Genomic DNA, 18011 nt, shown 5'->3' with positions numbered 1-18011 from the left:
ATACTCAGGCAGGTATAAATATTGTAGTTTCTAGTAGAAAAAACTTCCCTCTAAATAATATAAAGAAGACTCAAATGATTGCACTTAATACATATGAAAAAGGTAGAAAGGACGATATCCTAGTGCACAAACATTTACTCCTGCTCTTCACATCGCTTGCTTTTCTGTTGACGAGTTACTCTTTGGCAGAGCTTGTAAGAGAGTCTGGTCTCTTGGCACAAGTGTCCATGGGGGAAAAAAATGAATCCATCTGAAAGGCTTCTCGTTCATTACCTTTTTTCTCCCATTCATCCAGACGTTCTACAAGACTGTGGCTTGGCCATGCTTTCTTCAAATGCAGAGAGACCAACCCAGCTCCCTGGAGAGATGCAGATCTCCCATCCACTGGAACTGCCATTTGCCGTGATGCTTTTCAGCTTTGTCTTTTTTTTTTTTTTAAGTATTCTTTTTTTTAAAAAAAAAAAGTATATTTTTTTCCCGATCCCCCCTGCAAAGCTGTGTTGATATATATATATTTTTAAACCACAACACTGCGATAAATAATAAGGCATTACCTTCCACATTCAGGGCTTCCTCTGCGCTCAGTTCTTTGAGAAACAGCCTGTTCTGGCTGCAGCAGCTTTCCTTTGCTTTGGCAGCTGGAGAAAGGCCCACGGCAGGAACAAAAATACCAAACTATATCCCAGGAGTGCAGGCGACTGTAGGTGTGTTTATGGCGCCTAGGAATGGAGACAGATTTGGACGCAGATGTGTAGTAATCAAGGGCCACAAAGGCAACCAGAGTGACTACACTTAAGTTACATAAAACAGAGCAGGTCGCAGCTGCCTCTGCGTGTAGAGGCCACTTGGGCTGAGACGGAGCATCACCCTCCGGGACTGGTAATTGTTATGGGCTGCACACTCCATAGGAAAAGAACAGAGCATGGGATGCCTTGAGATTACAGACCGCCCCTGCTGGAGACAAAGTCAGCGCTGAGATGAGTTTGAAGAAAGCCAAGGAGAAATTGTTTAGAGTCATCTGCATAGTGAGAGACGGGGATTCTGTTTGTTTAAAAAGCTGTTGAGAAAAAAAAACCCAAAAACCATCAAATAAGAGCAAAAGAAAGTTTCCTTGGCTGGAGGGTGGCCCATGAGACAGGTGGGAATGCCTGGGGGCTATTTGTAAGGTCTGAGGAAGCTGGAGACTTTGGAGCGGAGGAGTTTGATGAAAGAGCGTGGTAACATCTCCTTGTGTTTCTCTGTGTACTTGAAGTAGTTCTGTGGATGAGCCAGCACGTCGAAGAAAGCCTTCATCAGCTTCTTGTCCTTCGAGAGAAACAAACGGAAGAGTCACATCACCTCCAGGTAAAAGCTGGTATCCACAATTAAAGCATAATGGATGTGGTCTGACTGATGGTCGGTCTAAAAGATCATACTTTGTGATCTTATTGCATGGATCCAATGAGCTCAAACGCTTTAATTTACAGATGGGGAAACTGAGGAACAAAGCATCTAAAAGCCTTGCCACAGGGGGACAGAGGGGTGCCCTATCCAGGGCAGGGCTGAGAATGGAACCCAGATCTCCTGACTTGGAGTCCCTTGCTCTAGCTACTAGACAAGGCTGCCTCAGTCAATTTTGACTAGACATGAAGAATGTGAGCAAGAGGCTCCATAGTAAAACAACAAGCAACAGAGAGAGTCAAGGAGTGTATGTGGGAGAACTAGACCAGCTGCTGGACACGCGATAGGTTACAGGACCACAAGACAAGCCATTGTACTTCAGTAGATGAATTCTAATCCTCAGCTCCTTATTGTGGCTCTCAGGACACACCTGTGAATCCTGGGAGTGTGTTAAGAACGTCAGGACAGGGGCAACACTAGGAGAAGTACCCATTGTACAGTTAGGGGGAGTCAACACAAAGGGGAAGTGACTCGCCTGGAAAGCTGGGAACAGAACCCAGGAGTCCTGATTCCCAGTCCCACTCACGGATGGTCTCACCTTTAATATTTCCTGATGGTTTTCGGAGGCGTACAGCCTGCCATCCCGGACAATATCCTCCACCAGCTGTTCGTAATCCTCTGCAAAGCCAAGCGAGAAAGGAAGTCAGGGGGAAAGCAGGTGGCAGGAGTGCTCGGCTAATTCAGCGACAGGATGCTATTGTAAAGATGGAATTCTGGGCTCCAGAAAACAGCGAAATTGTACTCTGCCGTGAGCCAAAAAGCTTCACTCCACACCTTATTGTTTGGAGTGGAGCACCAAAAGCTGCGGTGGTTCCCCCCTGTCCATGCAGAACACCAATCACATGTACGCAGGTGTTTCAAGAAACTAATAGATCAGGCAAGACACTTTACACTTGGGTAAGTTTAGAATGCCCCAGACAGGTGCATGGCAGTATTGAGGAAACTTAAGAAGCAGGACATTAGGTCATGAGGTCAACCTGAGGGCCAGGGACTAGCCTCTGAACTGAGCACAGGGCAGAAGCAGGAGGGTGGAGTGCAGGTGAGGCACTTAATCATCCAGCAAGGTACAAAACCATCTGGGAGAGAAGAGGGAAAGCCCACCCGGATTGGGAGAGTAGGGGCAGATTTACTTGGCACTTCACAAATATTTATAGTATTAAAAATGATCATCTGCTCACTGGTCACTTCTTAAGTCTCATTTCTAACCCCTGAGTTCCTTTCACTGTGTCTCGACAAGGACTGTACACTGGTAGCAAACTTCCTGAGGTGTACCGTATTCCGTTATAAGCTGGGTTGGTAGCTCTGTCTATTAAGATCGCCTGAGACGTCCCATTGTAAGACCCTGTTTTCAATTGCTGATAACTTTGCCATGCTAACCATTTGGACTGAAATTTCCCATGCCAGGTGTCTGTCTCAGGCTGAATTGTTTTGGGAACTTTTTTTACCCCAACCGATTCAGCCACGTGTAAGAACAAAGTTAGGGAAAATATATGGTTTTGCCCATTTACAAAAATTCTGGCAACCTTTTCTTTGAAAAGCCCTAGTGCCCTCGTGCTTTGGAGCAGGGACTTGAAATTCGGCAGGAGGGTGGCGCTGTCACCTTTCGTCATCCCAAATTTGGCCAAATGACACCTGGCAGCTTGCACATGCTTCGGACAGACTTCTTCGTTTTTAGCGGCTGAAGTCCCCAAAGATCCCATGCACACTGAGCATGCTCCTGCCTGGGGCTGAGCGCGACTTGCCCTGCAATGCCCCTCTGGGCTGCTGCAGACTGTGCCGGGGCCGGGGGCCTGAATCGAGAGGAGGGAGACTGTTGCTTCTGAGCTTTCAATGACCCCCTGCTGGTGGATTCGCTCGGGTACTTGTGGAAAAAATCTTAGACGATCACGTCATTGAAGACTGTATCGTAATGCATAGGCACAAGGGGCCGGGTTAAGGTTGTGCACACACAAGCTTAATTCTGGCATTTCCTAACTTGTGAGTGCTTGACTTTGCAACCTTAACATTGTCCTTTTGTGTGTGTAATATCATTCAAATCGCTTTACAATGCTCAGTTCGAGATTTCCGAGACCACGTGTTAGCACTGGCAATAAAACCCAGGCGTCTCAGTCCCGCGTGATGAGCACTTACACTGCAGTCCCACCCGTGCTCTTGCTATGCCCTTACACATACTCCCCCACTTACCGTCGTAGGTGACGTAGGGGATCTGGAAGCCCCTGGCGCCGTTGGCCTCGCTGGTTTTGAAGTTGATCCACAGCTTGCGGGACCTGGCGGTGAAGGCTATGGGCCTCTCGTACGTCTGGCACGTCTCATAGGTCGTGATGGAGGAGGGGGAGGCTGCGGAGGGGGACAGGAAAGGACCAGGTGTTGCCTGGAATCATTCAGCCACACAAACACCCAGGTCCAGACATCTTTTGGTTTGTTTCAATATTGCGGGCAGGGGTCTCCTTGCTGAAGGGCCACATTATGAATACACAGGAGCTGACTGTATGGCTCCAGTTCTACTCCTTACTCTGGGGGCCACCTTCCTCCTCCACCATTCAGTATGGGTACTGAGGCACCCGCGTGCAACACTTTCAGAGGTGGGCGCAGACTGTGGATGGCCAGCGTCGGTCAGCCGGGGGCCCGATGTTCAGAGGTGCTGAGCACCACGGAGTTCAATGAACTCCACGGCCACCTTTGCAAACCCGGAGCTGGGGCCCCTTGGCCCAACGGGACTGCGTCATGAGATTCAGCACCAGGTGATGCACCATAACAGTGTCATGTGGACACACCACGCCTGGGACTAGGTTGGCAAAGCCCCAGGAACTGCTTCCGGGCCTCAAAGCACTCCAGAGACTGTACCCGCAGGGCACAGAATGGCTTTGCCATAACCAGGGCAACACTCGGGAAGACATCTGGATGGAGAGGAAGCCCAGCCACCTCGGGAGTTGAACGGCAGCAAGGAATCTGCAGGCTGGTTTCATCTCCTTGCCTGAGGCCAGGAGCCGTGAGCAATGCACAACCAGGAGCCTTTACTGATGGGCATGCACCCAGCTCTGCAGTGGGGTTTAACAGGGAAGCCAGCCCCAGGTAGTGAGTTATGCGGGGTGGATCCACTCACTACAAACCCCACTCCCCATAGTAGTTACCCATGCTCAGCCCAAGGATGCAGGCTTCCCCTTTAGGCTGAGTGCACCAAACTCGTCCTACCTGGGATCAAGCCAGAGGTGAAGGCAGCTCTTTAGGGATGCATCGAGTTCACCTGCGGTGCGGTCACCCTCTCCTCCACACACGCCTGCTCCATCACTTACCGGGCTCCGCTGCTCCCAGAGGTGTCCGCAGACCAGACAGCCTGGGAGGTGGGGGAGAAGGGCTCTCGCGGGATTACCTAGTACCCCCATTGCCCAGCATGGCCACGCCACAGCAATCGGTTACCTACAGTTTTTCCGCATGACCAAGACGTCCCCGCACTCGTCCTCGGATGGCAGGAAGATCTCCGGGACTACGATGAGGATCTTGCGCTTTGGGGGGGGGTTGATGTTCCAGGTGCACTCAATGTTGGCGGGGTAGTTCCCAGGGTAGTTGGGAGACTCGATGTAGCCAGTGTACTCGCCCAGCTCCCCTCCGCACTGGCGGTCTGCAAGGCAACAAGGACCAGTGGTCACTGGGAATTAGTTCTCTGACATGGGGGCACTAGGCAATGATCTGTTGGCAGAAGAATTGGATCAGGCCATCCTAATCCTGTATGCAGCAGGCTATCTGTGCCTACGGACGCACCTATGCTCACATATATTCATGTGTGCATATGCACAAGCATGTGGGTCAGCATGCAGAGCATGCCCAGGCACTGACTGGTGGCATGTGTGCAAGGGGCATACATGAAAGTGTGTGTGTGTGTGTAAGTGTGGACATATGTATGAATAGCTGGATGCAGCTGTCTGTGCTCATGATTGGAGATGCATAAAGGGAAACACCAAGAGGAGGTGGCCTTCTGCCAGGGCCAGGACTCCGACAGGACCCTCTGGATGGACATCATGCTAACAGAGAAACACAGCGACTGGCAGAGATTGGGTTGCACACGCGACGTATGGACACAGCACCCGGGCTGCTTGAAGCGCGTACTTTTACACTGGGACACGGACGTGGAGCCGTCGAAGTCCGTGGTGGTGTTGCCGGGGCAGGTGATGCAGTAATTCTGGCGGAAGTCTGGCTGGTAGGTGCCCACGGCACAGCGGATGCAGCGGTGGACGCTGGTATTGTAGTAATGACCCGGGGAGCACTGAACTGTGGCGAGAGGGGAGAGGAAAATGTACTGACAGGGATCAGGCAAGGAGGCATCAGCTCACTGAGTCACTCCCAGCTGTCGAGGAGCCACAGCTCTTGTAGCTCAGCCAATCAGACATTTTATTAAGCAAACATGAGTGATCAGAGCAGCCGGCTCCTGGTTCCCACTCCCAGCTCTGCTACTCCTTGGGGAGAGATGAGTATTTTCCCTGCTTTACAACTGGGAAAACCTGGCCACAGAGAAGTTAGGTGACTTGCCCAGGATCAAGCAGCAAGTCAGTGGCAGAGCTGGGAGTAGAACCCAGGGGTTCCGATTCACAGCTCCCACTCACACTCCCTGGAAGCTATGTGCAAGGAGACTTTTTTTTTCTTTTCTTTCTTTCTTTTATTTAAAGTGACACAGGTATTCCCATGTTTCAGAGTAGCAGCCGTGTTAGTCTGTATTTGCAAAAAGAAAAGGAGGACTTGTGGCACCTTAGAGACTAACACATTTATTTGAGCATAAGCTTTCGTGAGCTACAGCTCACTTCATCAGCTGCATTCCCATTCAAGGCTCTTTTGAAGTGTTCATTTAGGCTGCCAGGACCTTCCTGTTTAGAATGGTTATTCTCTCTCTCCCTCACTGGGACAGTCACATGCCGAACTCCGGATTTTGCATTAACTTCAACGATCCCCCCTTTAATAGGAGGAGAAATTGCATCCACATCATCACTGCACAGCTAACTGCAAAACTCGGCAGACCAGATTTCCTTGTAATAAAGCTTAGCCTAAAAATAAGCACCCAATTATTACACTGTTATTATTAACCCTAATAAACACAGTAAAGGCCCAAGACCCCACACAGCGTTGTAACAGCAACATGGTGGTGTTGGGAGTCCCTTACTGGACAACGCTGGAGTGCTCCTTTGTAAGAGTATTTCTGGGGTCCTAAATGCATCGGTGCAGTGTTAGAACAGCCCTGCAAACACGCCACCAATTCTCGTTCGCTTTGGCACCGTTATTTAAAGGGTGGGCAGGTGGATTTTGCGCCTGGGCTGGTGGATTCGTACAGCCATTGTGCAAGGCAGCTCGACAAGCACGTAGCTTCTCAAGGAGATTGCAGTCTAACAGGAGAGCGGGGAAAATGGAATAGGGTGGGTGAGCGGATACCGCTGGGAGGGTGGAGGGGTAGATTGAAGCCAAGAGTCTTGGTGAAGGATGGATGTTCAGGGCAAAAGGGAGCAGCGGAGCAAGGGTGGGATTTGTCCCCCCGCAAGCACTTTGCAAAATGAAAGCTTCCCACCTTGCCACCTGTGTCGTTGTTGTGACAGGGCCTGGGGAGCTGAAGAAGCAGAGGGTGGGTTTGGGGGATGTAGCCATAATGAAGCAGGCTCAGTCCCGGGAACTCAGACCCCCAACACCCCCTGGAGCTGCCCTGCTGCTCTGATCTCCCATGGCTGTTCCCCTCCCAGGTGCGGATGGAGCTGCTGGCTTGGACGTACCTTTTGTATCGCAGTCCTGGAAGGAGAAGGCTCCCTCGTGTTTGGTGGTCAGCCCCCCACCACAAGGGAAGCACAGAGCTCGCCCAGCTTCGGGCTGGTAGGCGCCCCGGGGACACGGCTGGCAGGGTATGAAGCCATCCACTGAGTGATGGCCGGGGGGACACTGACCTAAGGCCCATTCGGAAATCAAAGAGAGATGTGGGTCAGTTGTGCAATAACACAGCCTCCTTGTGCCCTGAGCTCCACACTGCATGTCACTGGTGCTGAACCCCAGACAGGGGGAGCCACAGGCAGCTCTGGCTCCTCCTCAGATCCGTGGGGCAGCCCCACTGGTTGCAAGCACCTTGCAGCAGCCTGGAAATTACCACCTTCTTGCCACTGTTGCTGTGGGACCCCCTGGTGACAGCTGCAGGTGGATCAGAACCAGAACCGTTCAGCCAGATCTTTATTATTTATTGCAGCAGCTCCTAGGAGCCCCAGTCGTGGGTCTGGACCCCATTGTGCTAGGTACTATACAACAGGACAAAGAGATGGTCTCTGTCCCCTTCTCCCCTGAACTTTGGGGACTCTGATAAAATGGACTGGATCCAATTCCCCCATGGTTCTGCTCTTACAACACCTCACCCCCTTTGGCTCATGACTGGGATGCATCAAAGTTTACCCTGCAGGAAGAACAGCCAAAAGCAGCAGCCCCCTGCAGTCAAGCCGCCACGCCTGCATCGCTGGTGCTCCTAACCCCATCCCACAACGCCGAGCCCACACAAAGACCCTTGCCGGGCCCTATGGAAGAGGTGATCAAGAGCGCCAGAACGCCACAGCTGTAAGGTGCCTCTTGGTTCCACAACCAGCCTCTCCGAGGTCACAAACAGCAACCGATCGACCCCGCACCGTACCTGCACAGGCGGTTATGTTTGTTGCTCCAGCAGGGCCATACGCATCGCTTCCAGGGCACAGGTCACAGGAGAGCTGGCCTTCTTTCTCCTGGTAGGTCCCTGGGGGGCAAGGGACACACTGCTCCAGCTGACCGTGGTAATACGTTCCCTGCAGGCAGCTAACTAAGAGAGAGGCAGAGCCGTTAGGGGCACATGTAGCGAGAACCCCCACCAAGCTATCCCCAATATGCCTTATTCTGGCTGCAGGTGAGAGGCCCTCGGGGTCCCCAGCTCCTAATATTGACAAGTCAGTGCCTCTAAAGGGAGAACACATGGTAACTTCCCCTACTGACCGTCAGCACGTGGAGCACTGGTGCTTGGGAATTGTAGTTCGGCACTAGGGACGTACAGCTTAATGTGCAACTGGCCCCAGGTCCCTAACCCCCCAGCTGTTCCCTTACCACACTTGGATCCTAGCCTTTGCTGCCCTGGCCCGCAGCTCTCCTGACTCTCCGGGGACATGCTCAGCTTCCGCGCCACCTCATAATCCATGCCCGCAAAGCGGATCAGGAATCGCTCCTGGTTTATGGACTTCTTCAGGGCCTTGATTGCAGACTTCAACTTCTTTTCCACCCTCTGCCGCAGGCAGTTAATATTGCAGCTGGCTAGAGGTCAGAGACGGGGGGAGGGGGTAGACTATCAGGGTGAGCACAGGGAAAGCAGATGCCGTCCTAGACTGCCCCTCCCCATCACTGCTGCAGCTCCCTGCCAGAGCTAGTAGTGTGATTCCTCACCAATCTTCTATCAGGTGTGAGTGGGGTGACAGGGACCGGGGGGAACTCAAGCAACAAAGGGACATCTTCAGCTGGATTAGGGGCTTCCTCCTGACTACTCATCCCATCTCCCCACGCCCGAGCCTGGGCTGCTGCCCACCCTTGTATGTCCACACTCTGGGGTGACTATACATCTCTGCCTATTCTACCCCCCTCCTCTTTTAGTGCCCACTTGGTCCCCGCACTTGGGATGGCTGTGGATGTAACTGTTAAAGCTGCAGTGTGGACAGCAGAGGCTCTGTGCATCATCATCACTGGCCAGAGACCTGGAACCAGCGCAAGGAGTGGCAGGGCAAATTTCCCCCACAGCCTGCCTCATCTACATCTTGGGAAAGCCCCTTCTAGAGGTGCGGAAGGGGTTCAGTTTCCATGGTCCTACTCAACCCTTGGCCTCTGGCCAGACCGCTGGTGAGGGGGCCAGTCAGTGCAAGCCGGGACGGTGGTTTTTGTGACATGGACATCTGCCCAGAAGGAGCTGGTCTGAGAACTGCCAAGCTCATTTCACACAGGCCATGGAACATGCTGCCTAGCAACGTATGAAGGTAATTAACAGCACAAGGCAGGTGTTACTGGAGAGTTGTCTGCTCCTTCCAAATTGACGGCTGTTCAGCCCAGTGCACACCGGGAAAGCCAGGGCTCCTACTGCTACGTGGGCTCACCTCAGTTCCAGAGCATTCTGGGAAAGCCAGGCCTCTCTCCTCAGGCCCAGTGCACTCCGGGAAAACCAGTCCTTCCAGTCCCATATCCCCCAACCTGGGATTGCCTCAGGCCCAGTGCACTCTGGGAAAGCCGGTCCTCCCAGCACTGTCCCTCACCTGTGACCTCTTCCGGTTTGATTTCTGCCTCAAACTCCAGGGTGATGCGCGTCACCTCCTTGTTGGGGGAGTTGCGGGCCCGGCGGCCTTTGCCCTTCTTTGATGAGTCGCACTTGAGGTTCACGAAGGTCACCTGGCAATCCGAGCAGGGGGCCGCCCCGCCTGGAAGAGAGGGAACCAGAGCGTCAGCATCCTCCCCACAGCTCCCTTGGGAAACTCAAGCCCAGGTGGTCAATGGGGCCTCTTCCTCTTCCACAGCCATAGAGGAGCTTACACGGCTGGTTGGGGGGAGGGTGTACGCCTCACCTGGGGCCCCATGCTTCCCCGGCTCATCCTGCTTCCCCTTCACGCGTGGGTGCAAGTGGCACTTGGCGTCCTTGATCTTGAAGGAAGCCTTTTGTTTGATTGGAGCAGCAGCAGTCTCTAAAAGAAAAGGCAGGTGCTAAACATCAGCGGCACCAGCTGAGCCTCCCGCGGTGGCAGCTGGGGACAGGGGAGGCTCGGACCAGCCCAGGAGAGCGACCTTACCGATGCAGTGATGGCTGCTGTTGCCAGGCCTCTGCTGGGCCCCCTGGCGCAGGATGGGCGTCCCGCAGCTCACTGTGTAGCTGCTGTCGGACTCTGCAAAGAGGGAGAAAGGAGGGATTCAGACAGAGCCTGGGGCTCACTCCCGGCCTGGCTTCCAAAGTGCTACTCCACTGCATGGCCCAGGGAGGTCACTGGAGGCTCAGCACCCTTGGAAATCAGGCCCTGGCTCTGCATCTAAGCAGCTCACATGTGCTTTGGGTGCTGATCTGACCCCAACCTTTGAAGTTCTAGAGACTGGTTCATCGATAGCACAACCCGAGGGTCAATTCAGGCAAAGCCAGGGCCCTGCAAAGCCTGAGATCCTGTGTCCCGCCTCAGTGGGGGTCGGCCGGACCCCAGCCATGGCCCCCCAAAAGGTCCTCTGCACACCCCTAGGGGGGTGCATTCTACAGTGTGGTGACTTCTGCATTATCCAGGCCTAAATCTAGCCTGCACAGTGACATCCTGCTTCCCTAAGCCCCCTCTGTGCTTTCCACTACATACGACGTTCTGCACGGCAATGCGGGGCACCGTTAAGCAGCCACCTCAGTAACGGGCAGGGAGAGATCCATATTTGTAAATCCCTTTCGGACAGAGGGCGCTCGAGAAGGCCAGTGCCCCGGGTAGGTTTCAGGGGAGATGTGGCGGCCACGGGTTGGTACCTGGCAGGAAGCGGGCCTTGGAGGTGCAGGTGAGGGAGCAGCTGTCCTTCTTGCCGTTCTTGTTGCAGGTGAGCATGGCCCGGTGAGAGATGGGGCCCGTCAGGCATTTCACCAGCTCTGAAGGACAACAAGCAGCGAGTGGTGACAACAAGCAGGGGGCAACTCGGGGCCGACCAGCCAAGCAGGAGCTGCTCCGGGCACTGGGGGAGGGGAGTTATCATAACTGGGCCTAAAGATTTAGCGCAATTGTGGGCGCAACTGAAAAAAGGGAGTGAAACTTCATTCACAATAATCTAGCATTCTCAGTAGCGACTGGGAAAGCTGCAAAAGGGAGACAGAGAGACTGCATTAGTAGAAACAAAAAGAACTCCAGATATCACTCGAGGACGATCATCCCTGGTAAACAGAGCACTGTGAAACTGAAAAATCAATGAATCAAAATTGGTGGGTCGGAAATTAGGCCTAATTAGTGGGCAAAACAGTGAAGGGATGGGCTACTCCCCCCAATCGCTCCTTCTGGGGTCCTTGCAGAAAGAGACTTTGGAAGACAAATAGGCGACTGGAGTGAGTTTCACCATCCTGGCTGCCACCCCCACCATCTCCTGGGTCCCTGGGCCTTTGTCATTCTGATCCTGAGAGATGTCCTGACCACACCAGGCCAGAGAAAGAGGGAGCCACATGACATCACCACCTCCACTGGCTGAATCCCGAACACCACCTGGGATGTGAGACTTTTTCTCTCCCCCGAACGTGTCCTTCTCCTTCCCCACCTTCTTTCTTCTCTTTCCTCCCTCTCTCCTTTTTCCTTCTGGTGAAGGAGAGTCTGGCTTAGCTGGCCAAGACTGCCTACTTTGCAACACTGCTGGAAGCCCGGGACCAGAAAGAGGCAGCTAAAAGCCCATTTATTCTATCCAAATTAATTCAACAGTGGGACTCTAACCTTGCTCCCAACTCCACTCCTACCACAGCATCCATCCTCCTCCCTCAGCCACCTGCTTCTGCCGTGGGCCATCCTGGCAAGACAGGGGTGCGTGTGGTGTTGTGGGTTCTCCCACACAGCTTTACACTCAAACACTCAACCTGGAGCCTTGAGTCAGCAGATCATCTTGAGGAGTAAGAGCACTTGCTGGGGTTTCACTCACTCCTTCATTCTGAGGAGGCTTTGCTCAGTCTATCTCCTGTCCCTTCTCTTGGCAGGTAATGGAAGGGAATCAACTGGGCACCACAGTGTTGCTGTGGGCTGTTAAGAACAGCTGCTGTGTCCCTCCCCAGAGGTGGCTGCAAGTCAGGGGCAGGTAAAGAGATTTTTATAGGTATATCTATCAGCAAAGTGCTTTGGGATCCCTTGGGGAGAAGAGCACTATGTAAAGAACAAACCGAATTCGACCCAGGTTTGAAATAGCCGGGGAAGTTCAGCAGGTGAAGGACACTTTCTGATGTGCACTTTTCTAGGCGAGGTGCCAGAATTTCCTCCACCACATCCCAAACCCTCTCTTCTCTTGAGCCCAGCAGCCCAGGTGAGATGGGTTTGGGGGAGGAAGGGGGCTCTCAGGTCAAGAGACCACAGCATGAAAACCAGCTCTACAAGCTGCATTATCTGGCCTCCTGTGCTAGCCGTCTCAGCAGAATGGCGAAAGGCAGACTGGGGAACGGAGCCTGAACTCCCTGTCTCTGCCAGAAGTACAGCACTGGGGCAGCATGGGGATCATGGGAATCTGCACAAAAATAAAACATGCTCTAGCTCTAGGCTGAGACTGAAAAGGTTTCCACTCAGCATGATGCTCGGACCAAGAGAGAACGCTATAGGCCGGGGTGCATGGTCAACGTGCACCCAGTGGCCAAATCCAACCCATAAGCAGCATGCTTTCTGCTGCACCGTCTCCACACATTCCCAGCAAAATCTGCCTGGATAAAAGTCTATCCACCACCTCACAGCAATGACAGAACAGAAAAACACAGATCTCTTTTCAGGATTTGCCGGCTGACCTATGTTCACCCACTAGATGGCAGCACGGGCTTTCTTTACCCACCTATGCAGTCCTTTTTGTTCCAGTGCAGTTTGCAGCCGGCCGGGCAGGTACACTCGTAGCTGCCAGGGGCATTTACGCAGCCGAATTTGCAGCCTCCTCGGTTGATGCTGCATTCATCGATGTCTGCAGGGAGGAAAGCGAGAGGATTACTGAGAACTGGAATTGCCATGCTGCATAAAGCAAGCTCTATTAGAGGTTACAGCAGGCTGAAGGGGGCAGGACTCCTGGGTTCTATTTCTAGCTCCTGGAGTGTTCCAGCGGTTAGAGCTGGTGGGGCGGAGGTTGGCAGCCTGGACTCCTGGGTTCTAATCCTGGCTCTGCCACTGACTCACTGAGCAATCCTGACCAAATCACTTTAGGCCCCATTTTCAAAGTGGCCTGTAATTCTGGGGGTCCAACCTGAGACACCTTGGGCTGGGTCTTCAGAGGAGCTGGGCTCCCACAGCTCCCATTAGCGCCAGTAGGGAAGGATACGTGAAATGACAGGAGAATTTAGTCCCACACGTGCAGGGACGTGAGTCCCCCCTTCACAGTGCCCGGCCGCATCTCAGCTGTGACTCAGGACAGCGCTCTCCACAGGGAGGAAACTTGGGCACACACTTCCAGACAGCAGCTCGCCCTGACTCCCAGGGCGTGATGACCACTAAGCACTACCCTGGGGAGGGACACTCTGGAGAAAGGCTCGGAGGACGGCAGAAAATGAAGCTGCTCCAGGGTAACAAGCAGGCGCAAGACCCGGCACTTACCCAGCAGCACTGCCTGTGAGGGTTTCAAAGCCCCGTGTGAGCAGGGACCCATTACATCTCCCAGCCCCCCTCAGGCAGCCGCATAACCCCCACTCTACAGAGGGGCAAAGGGACTTGTGATAAGTCAGGGGGAGAGCCAGGGAGAGAACCCAGGGGTCCTGGCGCCCAGCCAACTACTTTAACTGCTACCCAGACCCCTTTTCGCAGAGCCTCCCCTGGGGGCCAGGGTCAGAGGAGAAAAACTGCCAGCGGCTTCTCGGGTAGGATGTAGGAGAAGTTCCCTGCTCAAACTCCTCATTACCCTGAGTCTCCTCAGTTCCCTGAAGTGTCTTCTCACCTTTGTCCCCTTGCTGGGAGCCAGGCTGGGCGTGAGCACAGCCCTGTAATCATCCTCATCCCCACCCCAAGAGCTCCCTGCAATTTCTATTAATCAGGAGCCGTCCTCTGATCACTCCTTCCACAAGCCAACAGAGCGCCCACTGGCTGGGGACAGCAACCAGAGCAATGGGTCTCCATACAGAGCTGAGCAATCCCCCTGCCTGGGGAGCAAACCCCGCAACCTTGCTAGGACTCCAACCATGGCCTTGGAGGTCTGCGAGCGGAGCAAGAACCAGCTCCTCCCAGCTGGGCAAGAGGGAAAGGGAAGGGGAGTGCAGGGCTGGGCAGAGATCCCAGGTGAGCAGAGAATAGAGTGGGATGGTGGGTGACCTATTTTGACCCAATCCCACGGTGTCAATTACTTCACGAGCTCCATAGCGGATGGCAGGGGAGCTGCTCTGCCTTCCCTTCCTCACAGCTCTTTCGATTGCCCAAATGGGCCGATCTTATTAGGGCTCATGTCACCCACCACTGAAATGCATCCACCTCTGGGGTGGAAAGCGGCAGCTGTGTTACAATGCCCAGCAATGCTGCATTTCAGGAAGTGAAGACAAATACTGTATCCGACTGACCCACAGGGAGGTGGGAAGGTATTTCTCAACTGAATTTGGTCAGGCTGTGGCGGGCTAACGTGCCGACTCCTGACACAAGTGCCATCAGTGGAGGGGTCTGTCACGAGCCGAAGGACCTGGGGCCTTGGTTTTATTTCTTAGCCCAGATCATGGCAGCTCGTCCTTGACAGCAGCCTTTGCACCAACTTTGCTGGGGTGCTGGATCCAGGACTGACTCAGAGTCACCAGCACCACCCTTGTCCCAGACTGTCTCCTTGGTGGTTTTTCTCACTACCAAGTGGCTGCTTTCTCCACCAGCTGGAATTTCTGTGTGGCTCCACCTTTACCCCAGTAAAGTAACCCAGCCAGGCAGTGACAAATACTTGGCTCACAGGGACTAAATCCTCTGTCTAGCTTGCCTCCGTCAGTGTGAAAACCAAACACTCTGCTAGGACAGGGGACCAGCTAGACGTAGAAAGAGAGACAGACAGAGGACTTAGAAAGTAGATTCCATTTAGCAGTTATGCTCTCAACGCTCGCTTTGCATCATCTATTTCAGTCACTCCACATTCGTTGATTCATCAAGCATAAGGCCAGAAGGGACCATTAGCTCACCTAGTCTGACCCTACAGTTGCCTACTTTCTTTGGACGAATTCCTGGAGATTTCATCACATGACACAATCTTTAGTTAAAGATACATCTTTAATTCTGGAGATTCCAGGACAATCCTGAAGGGTTGGCAATTCTATCTGACTCTCCTGTATACCAGGCCAGAGAAATTCACCCCATGAGCCCTGCACTGAGCCCAGTAACGTTTGTACTCCTGAGCGGCGTGACACAAACCAAGAGCCCTTCCCGACATCCTGCCTCACTCTCTCTGCAAACCGCAGCCAGCAGGCGGTTTAAGCTGGCCTCTGGCTTTACGAGAGGTTTTATAAACCTCCTCCCTCAAGGAACTCTTTTGCTCCCAGTGGGAGGGACAGCACTTCCCTGTCCAGCGCGTTTAGCACATGGTGTGAGCAAGTGCTCATGGACAAGTGTGGCTGCCTGTCTGTGTTGACCTGCTTGTGTGTTTGCGTCTGCATGCAAGTGGGCATGAAATCACTGCAAGGACTCACTGGCTGTATAAACAGAGGCAGCCTGGCAAGAAAGATGGAGCAGAGTTGCATTCAGTGGGTGAAATCCTGACTTCACTGAAGTGAAAAGCAAAACTCCCATTGACTTCAGCAGGGCCAGGATTTTATTTGGGGCTGGCAGGGACCAGGCGTCTAACAGGGGGGCTCCTGGGTACAGGGTTCACTGCACATTTAGGTATGTGAGTTTTACAGCACTAGTCCAGCCTGCCATGCTAATGACGTCTGATTGAACCAAACTGCATTTACATTGACTCCACTGAAGTCAATTATATCGGCCGAGAATATGCCCCATCATGGGCACTTGTTTGCTGGACGTGGGAGGCGCGTTCTCAGTCTGGACTGCATTTACATAGGATGGAAAGAGACTTCCTGAGTCATCGAGTGCAGTCCCCTGCTATCACAGGCCGTCACAGAATCAAAGGGGTTTACAGGTAGAGGCATCTGCACTGGTCTGTGCAAGCGTCTTGTGTGTGTGTGCAGGGGGTGCATACGTTGTGTGCGTGAGGACTTCTTTGTGTCGGTGCACAAGCCTTAATCTAGGTAATCCAGGGTATCTCGGCATACGTAACTCGCACTGAAAACTACCGCTTCAAACTGCACTGCTGCCATAACACGCCTGAACAAACCTCTCTGCGCTTTTCATCTTCCCTGCTACTCCCTCGGGCGCAGGCCTCCCCTTCCCTCGCGCTCGGGAGTTATCTGACTCAGGAAACTCAGCTGAAAACCTTTTTGAAGTCCCCCCCGAAACTTTGTGCCAAGAACTCTGGGGATTTTTTCTCTCTCTCCCTGAGCGGACAAGTCGCAAATTGCTCCGGTCGCTTTGTTTGAAGTTGCAGACACAACTGTCTGGCTCCCTGCACCCACTCGGCTTATAGAGCTCCATTTCCAACTACTTAGGAATCAGCAGAAAGAGAAAAATCCCCTCCCGGCTTGGCATCCCCCTCGCTGCTTACAGGGGAAAGCAAACGTGGCACTGGGGTCCCTGTTTTCCTATCCGAAGAGGTGAAGCCATTGGAAAAGTTAGGACAGAAGCAATCAAAGTCCCAGACCGGATTCGGATACTAGGGACTCGGCTGCTCTGGAGAGGAGTGCAGTATGGGACTTCCCCACAACCGTGATCCCGTCTCTGCGTCCCAAAGATCTCTCTGCCATCCACGCCTCCTCGAGGGACACCTGGGCAGCAGTCCCTTTCATGGCTCATCCAGCCCTTTCTGAACACCTGTATGCTAGCCGCATGATCCCCCAACACGCACATGGTTCCTGTCTCACAGAATCATAGAATATCAGGGTTGGAAAGGACCTCAGGAGGTCATCTAGTCCAACCCCCTGCTCAAAGCAGGACCAATCCCCAATTTTTGCCCCAGATCCCTAAATGGACCCCTCAAAGACTGAACTCACAACCCTGGGTTTAGCAGGCCAATGCTCAAACCACTGAACTATCCCTCCCCCTGCTGGGTAGCAAGAAATGTATCCCTGGTAGGAGCACAGAGATGGCCAGACTGCATCGATCCATCTAGTCCACGATCTCATCTCTGACAGTGGCAAGTATCAGATGCTCCAGAGAAAGCACAAGAAACACTGATGTGAGCAGTTCCAGGAAAACCTGCCTGGGATAGTTTCTTCCGGTCTCCCAATAGTCCGAGACTGGCTTCTCGCTGAAGCAGGAAGCTTTAGATCACTTGTTCGTTTTATCCATATCCTTCTCTGAATCCTCACCTCTTGGCCTCGATGATAACTTGTGGCAATGAGTTCCACAGCCTACCAAGGCATTATACTGAATCGTACATGTTAAAGCTGGAAAAACCCTACTGGGCTCCATCTAGCCCAGCCCCTCTCCTCACCCCAGGCAACAAGGCAAGACTGTTCCATACAATCGCTTCTCCAGGGCCTGGTCCAGTCTAGTCTTAGGTAGCGCAAGTGATGGGACTCCCAGCCCTTCCCTGGGGAGACGATTCCCCTGCCAGAGAGATCCCACTACCAGGAAGCGGGCAAACGGGACAGTAACTCCCATACCTCCACAGTGGGTGAGCCCGTACAGCGTGTAGCCCTTGTGACACAGGCAATGAAAGCTCCCCGGGGTGTTGACGCAGACGTGGTCACAGGTCCTGTCGAAGGAGCATTCGTCAATATCTGGGAAGAAGAAGAGGGAAAGGCAGAGAGCATGAGGCCCGGCCCAGCCTGGGGGTCGGCTCCACAGGGGTCTCGAATCCCAGGAGTTTGGCTGGCTTCTCAA

General features: G+C 53.3%; 1 protein-coding gene across 1 annotated transcript in view; it reads right to left on the bottom strand.

Moving 5' to 3' along the window:
* Nucleotides 1-874: 874 nt before the first annotated feature.
* The window catches only part of SCUBE3 (signal peptide, CUB domain and EGF like domain containing 3), a 94080-nt gene continuing 76943 nt past the window's right edge, over nt 875-18011 (bottom strand). The window contains exons 10-23 of the mRNA XM_077839412.1: nt 17792-17908; nt 12967-13089; nt 10937-11053; nt 10236-10328; nt 10014-10130; nt 9708-9869; nt 8521-8724; nt 8081-8242; nt 7188-7355; nt 5545-5706; nt 4862-5059; nt 3625-3777; nt 1979-2058; nt 875-1305 (exon numbers count right to left, since the gene is read on the bottom strand). Coding sequence (XP_077695538.1) covers nt 1156-1305; nt 1979-2058; nt 3625-3777; nt 4862-5059; nt 5545-5706; nt 7188-7355; nt 8081-8242; nt 8521-8724; nt 9708-9869; nt 10014-10130; nt 10236-10328; nt 10937-11053; nt 12967-13089; nt 17792-17908 — 2006 coding nt within the window. The 3' untranslated portion in view covers nt 875-1155. The remainder of the gene's footprint in view (nt 1306-1978; nt 2059-3624; nt 3778-4861; nt 5060-5544; nt 5707-7187; nt 7356-8080; nt 8243-8520; nt 8725-9707; nt 9870-10013; nt 10131-10235; nt 10329-10936; nt 11054-12966; nt 13090-17791; nt 17909-18011) is intronic.

This window comes from Eretmochelys imbricata, chromosome 21 (genome assembly GCF_965152235.1).
Source record: "Eretmochelys imbricata isolate rEreImb1 chromosome 21, rEreImb1.hap1, whole genome shotgun sequence".
Classification (NCBI taxonomy): Eukaryota; Metazoa; Chordata; order Testudines; family Cheloniidae; genus Eretmochelys; species Eretmochelys imbricata.
This window is presented reverse-complemented; position numbering and strand designations above follow the sequence as displayed.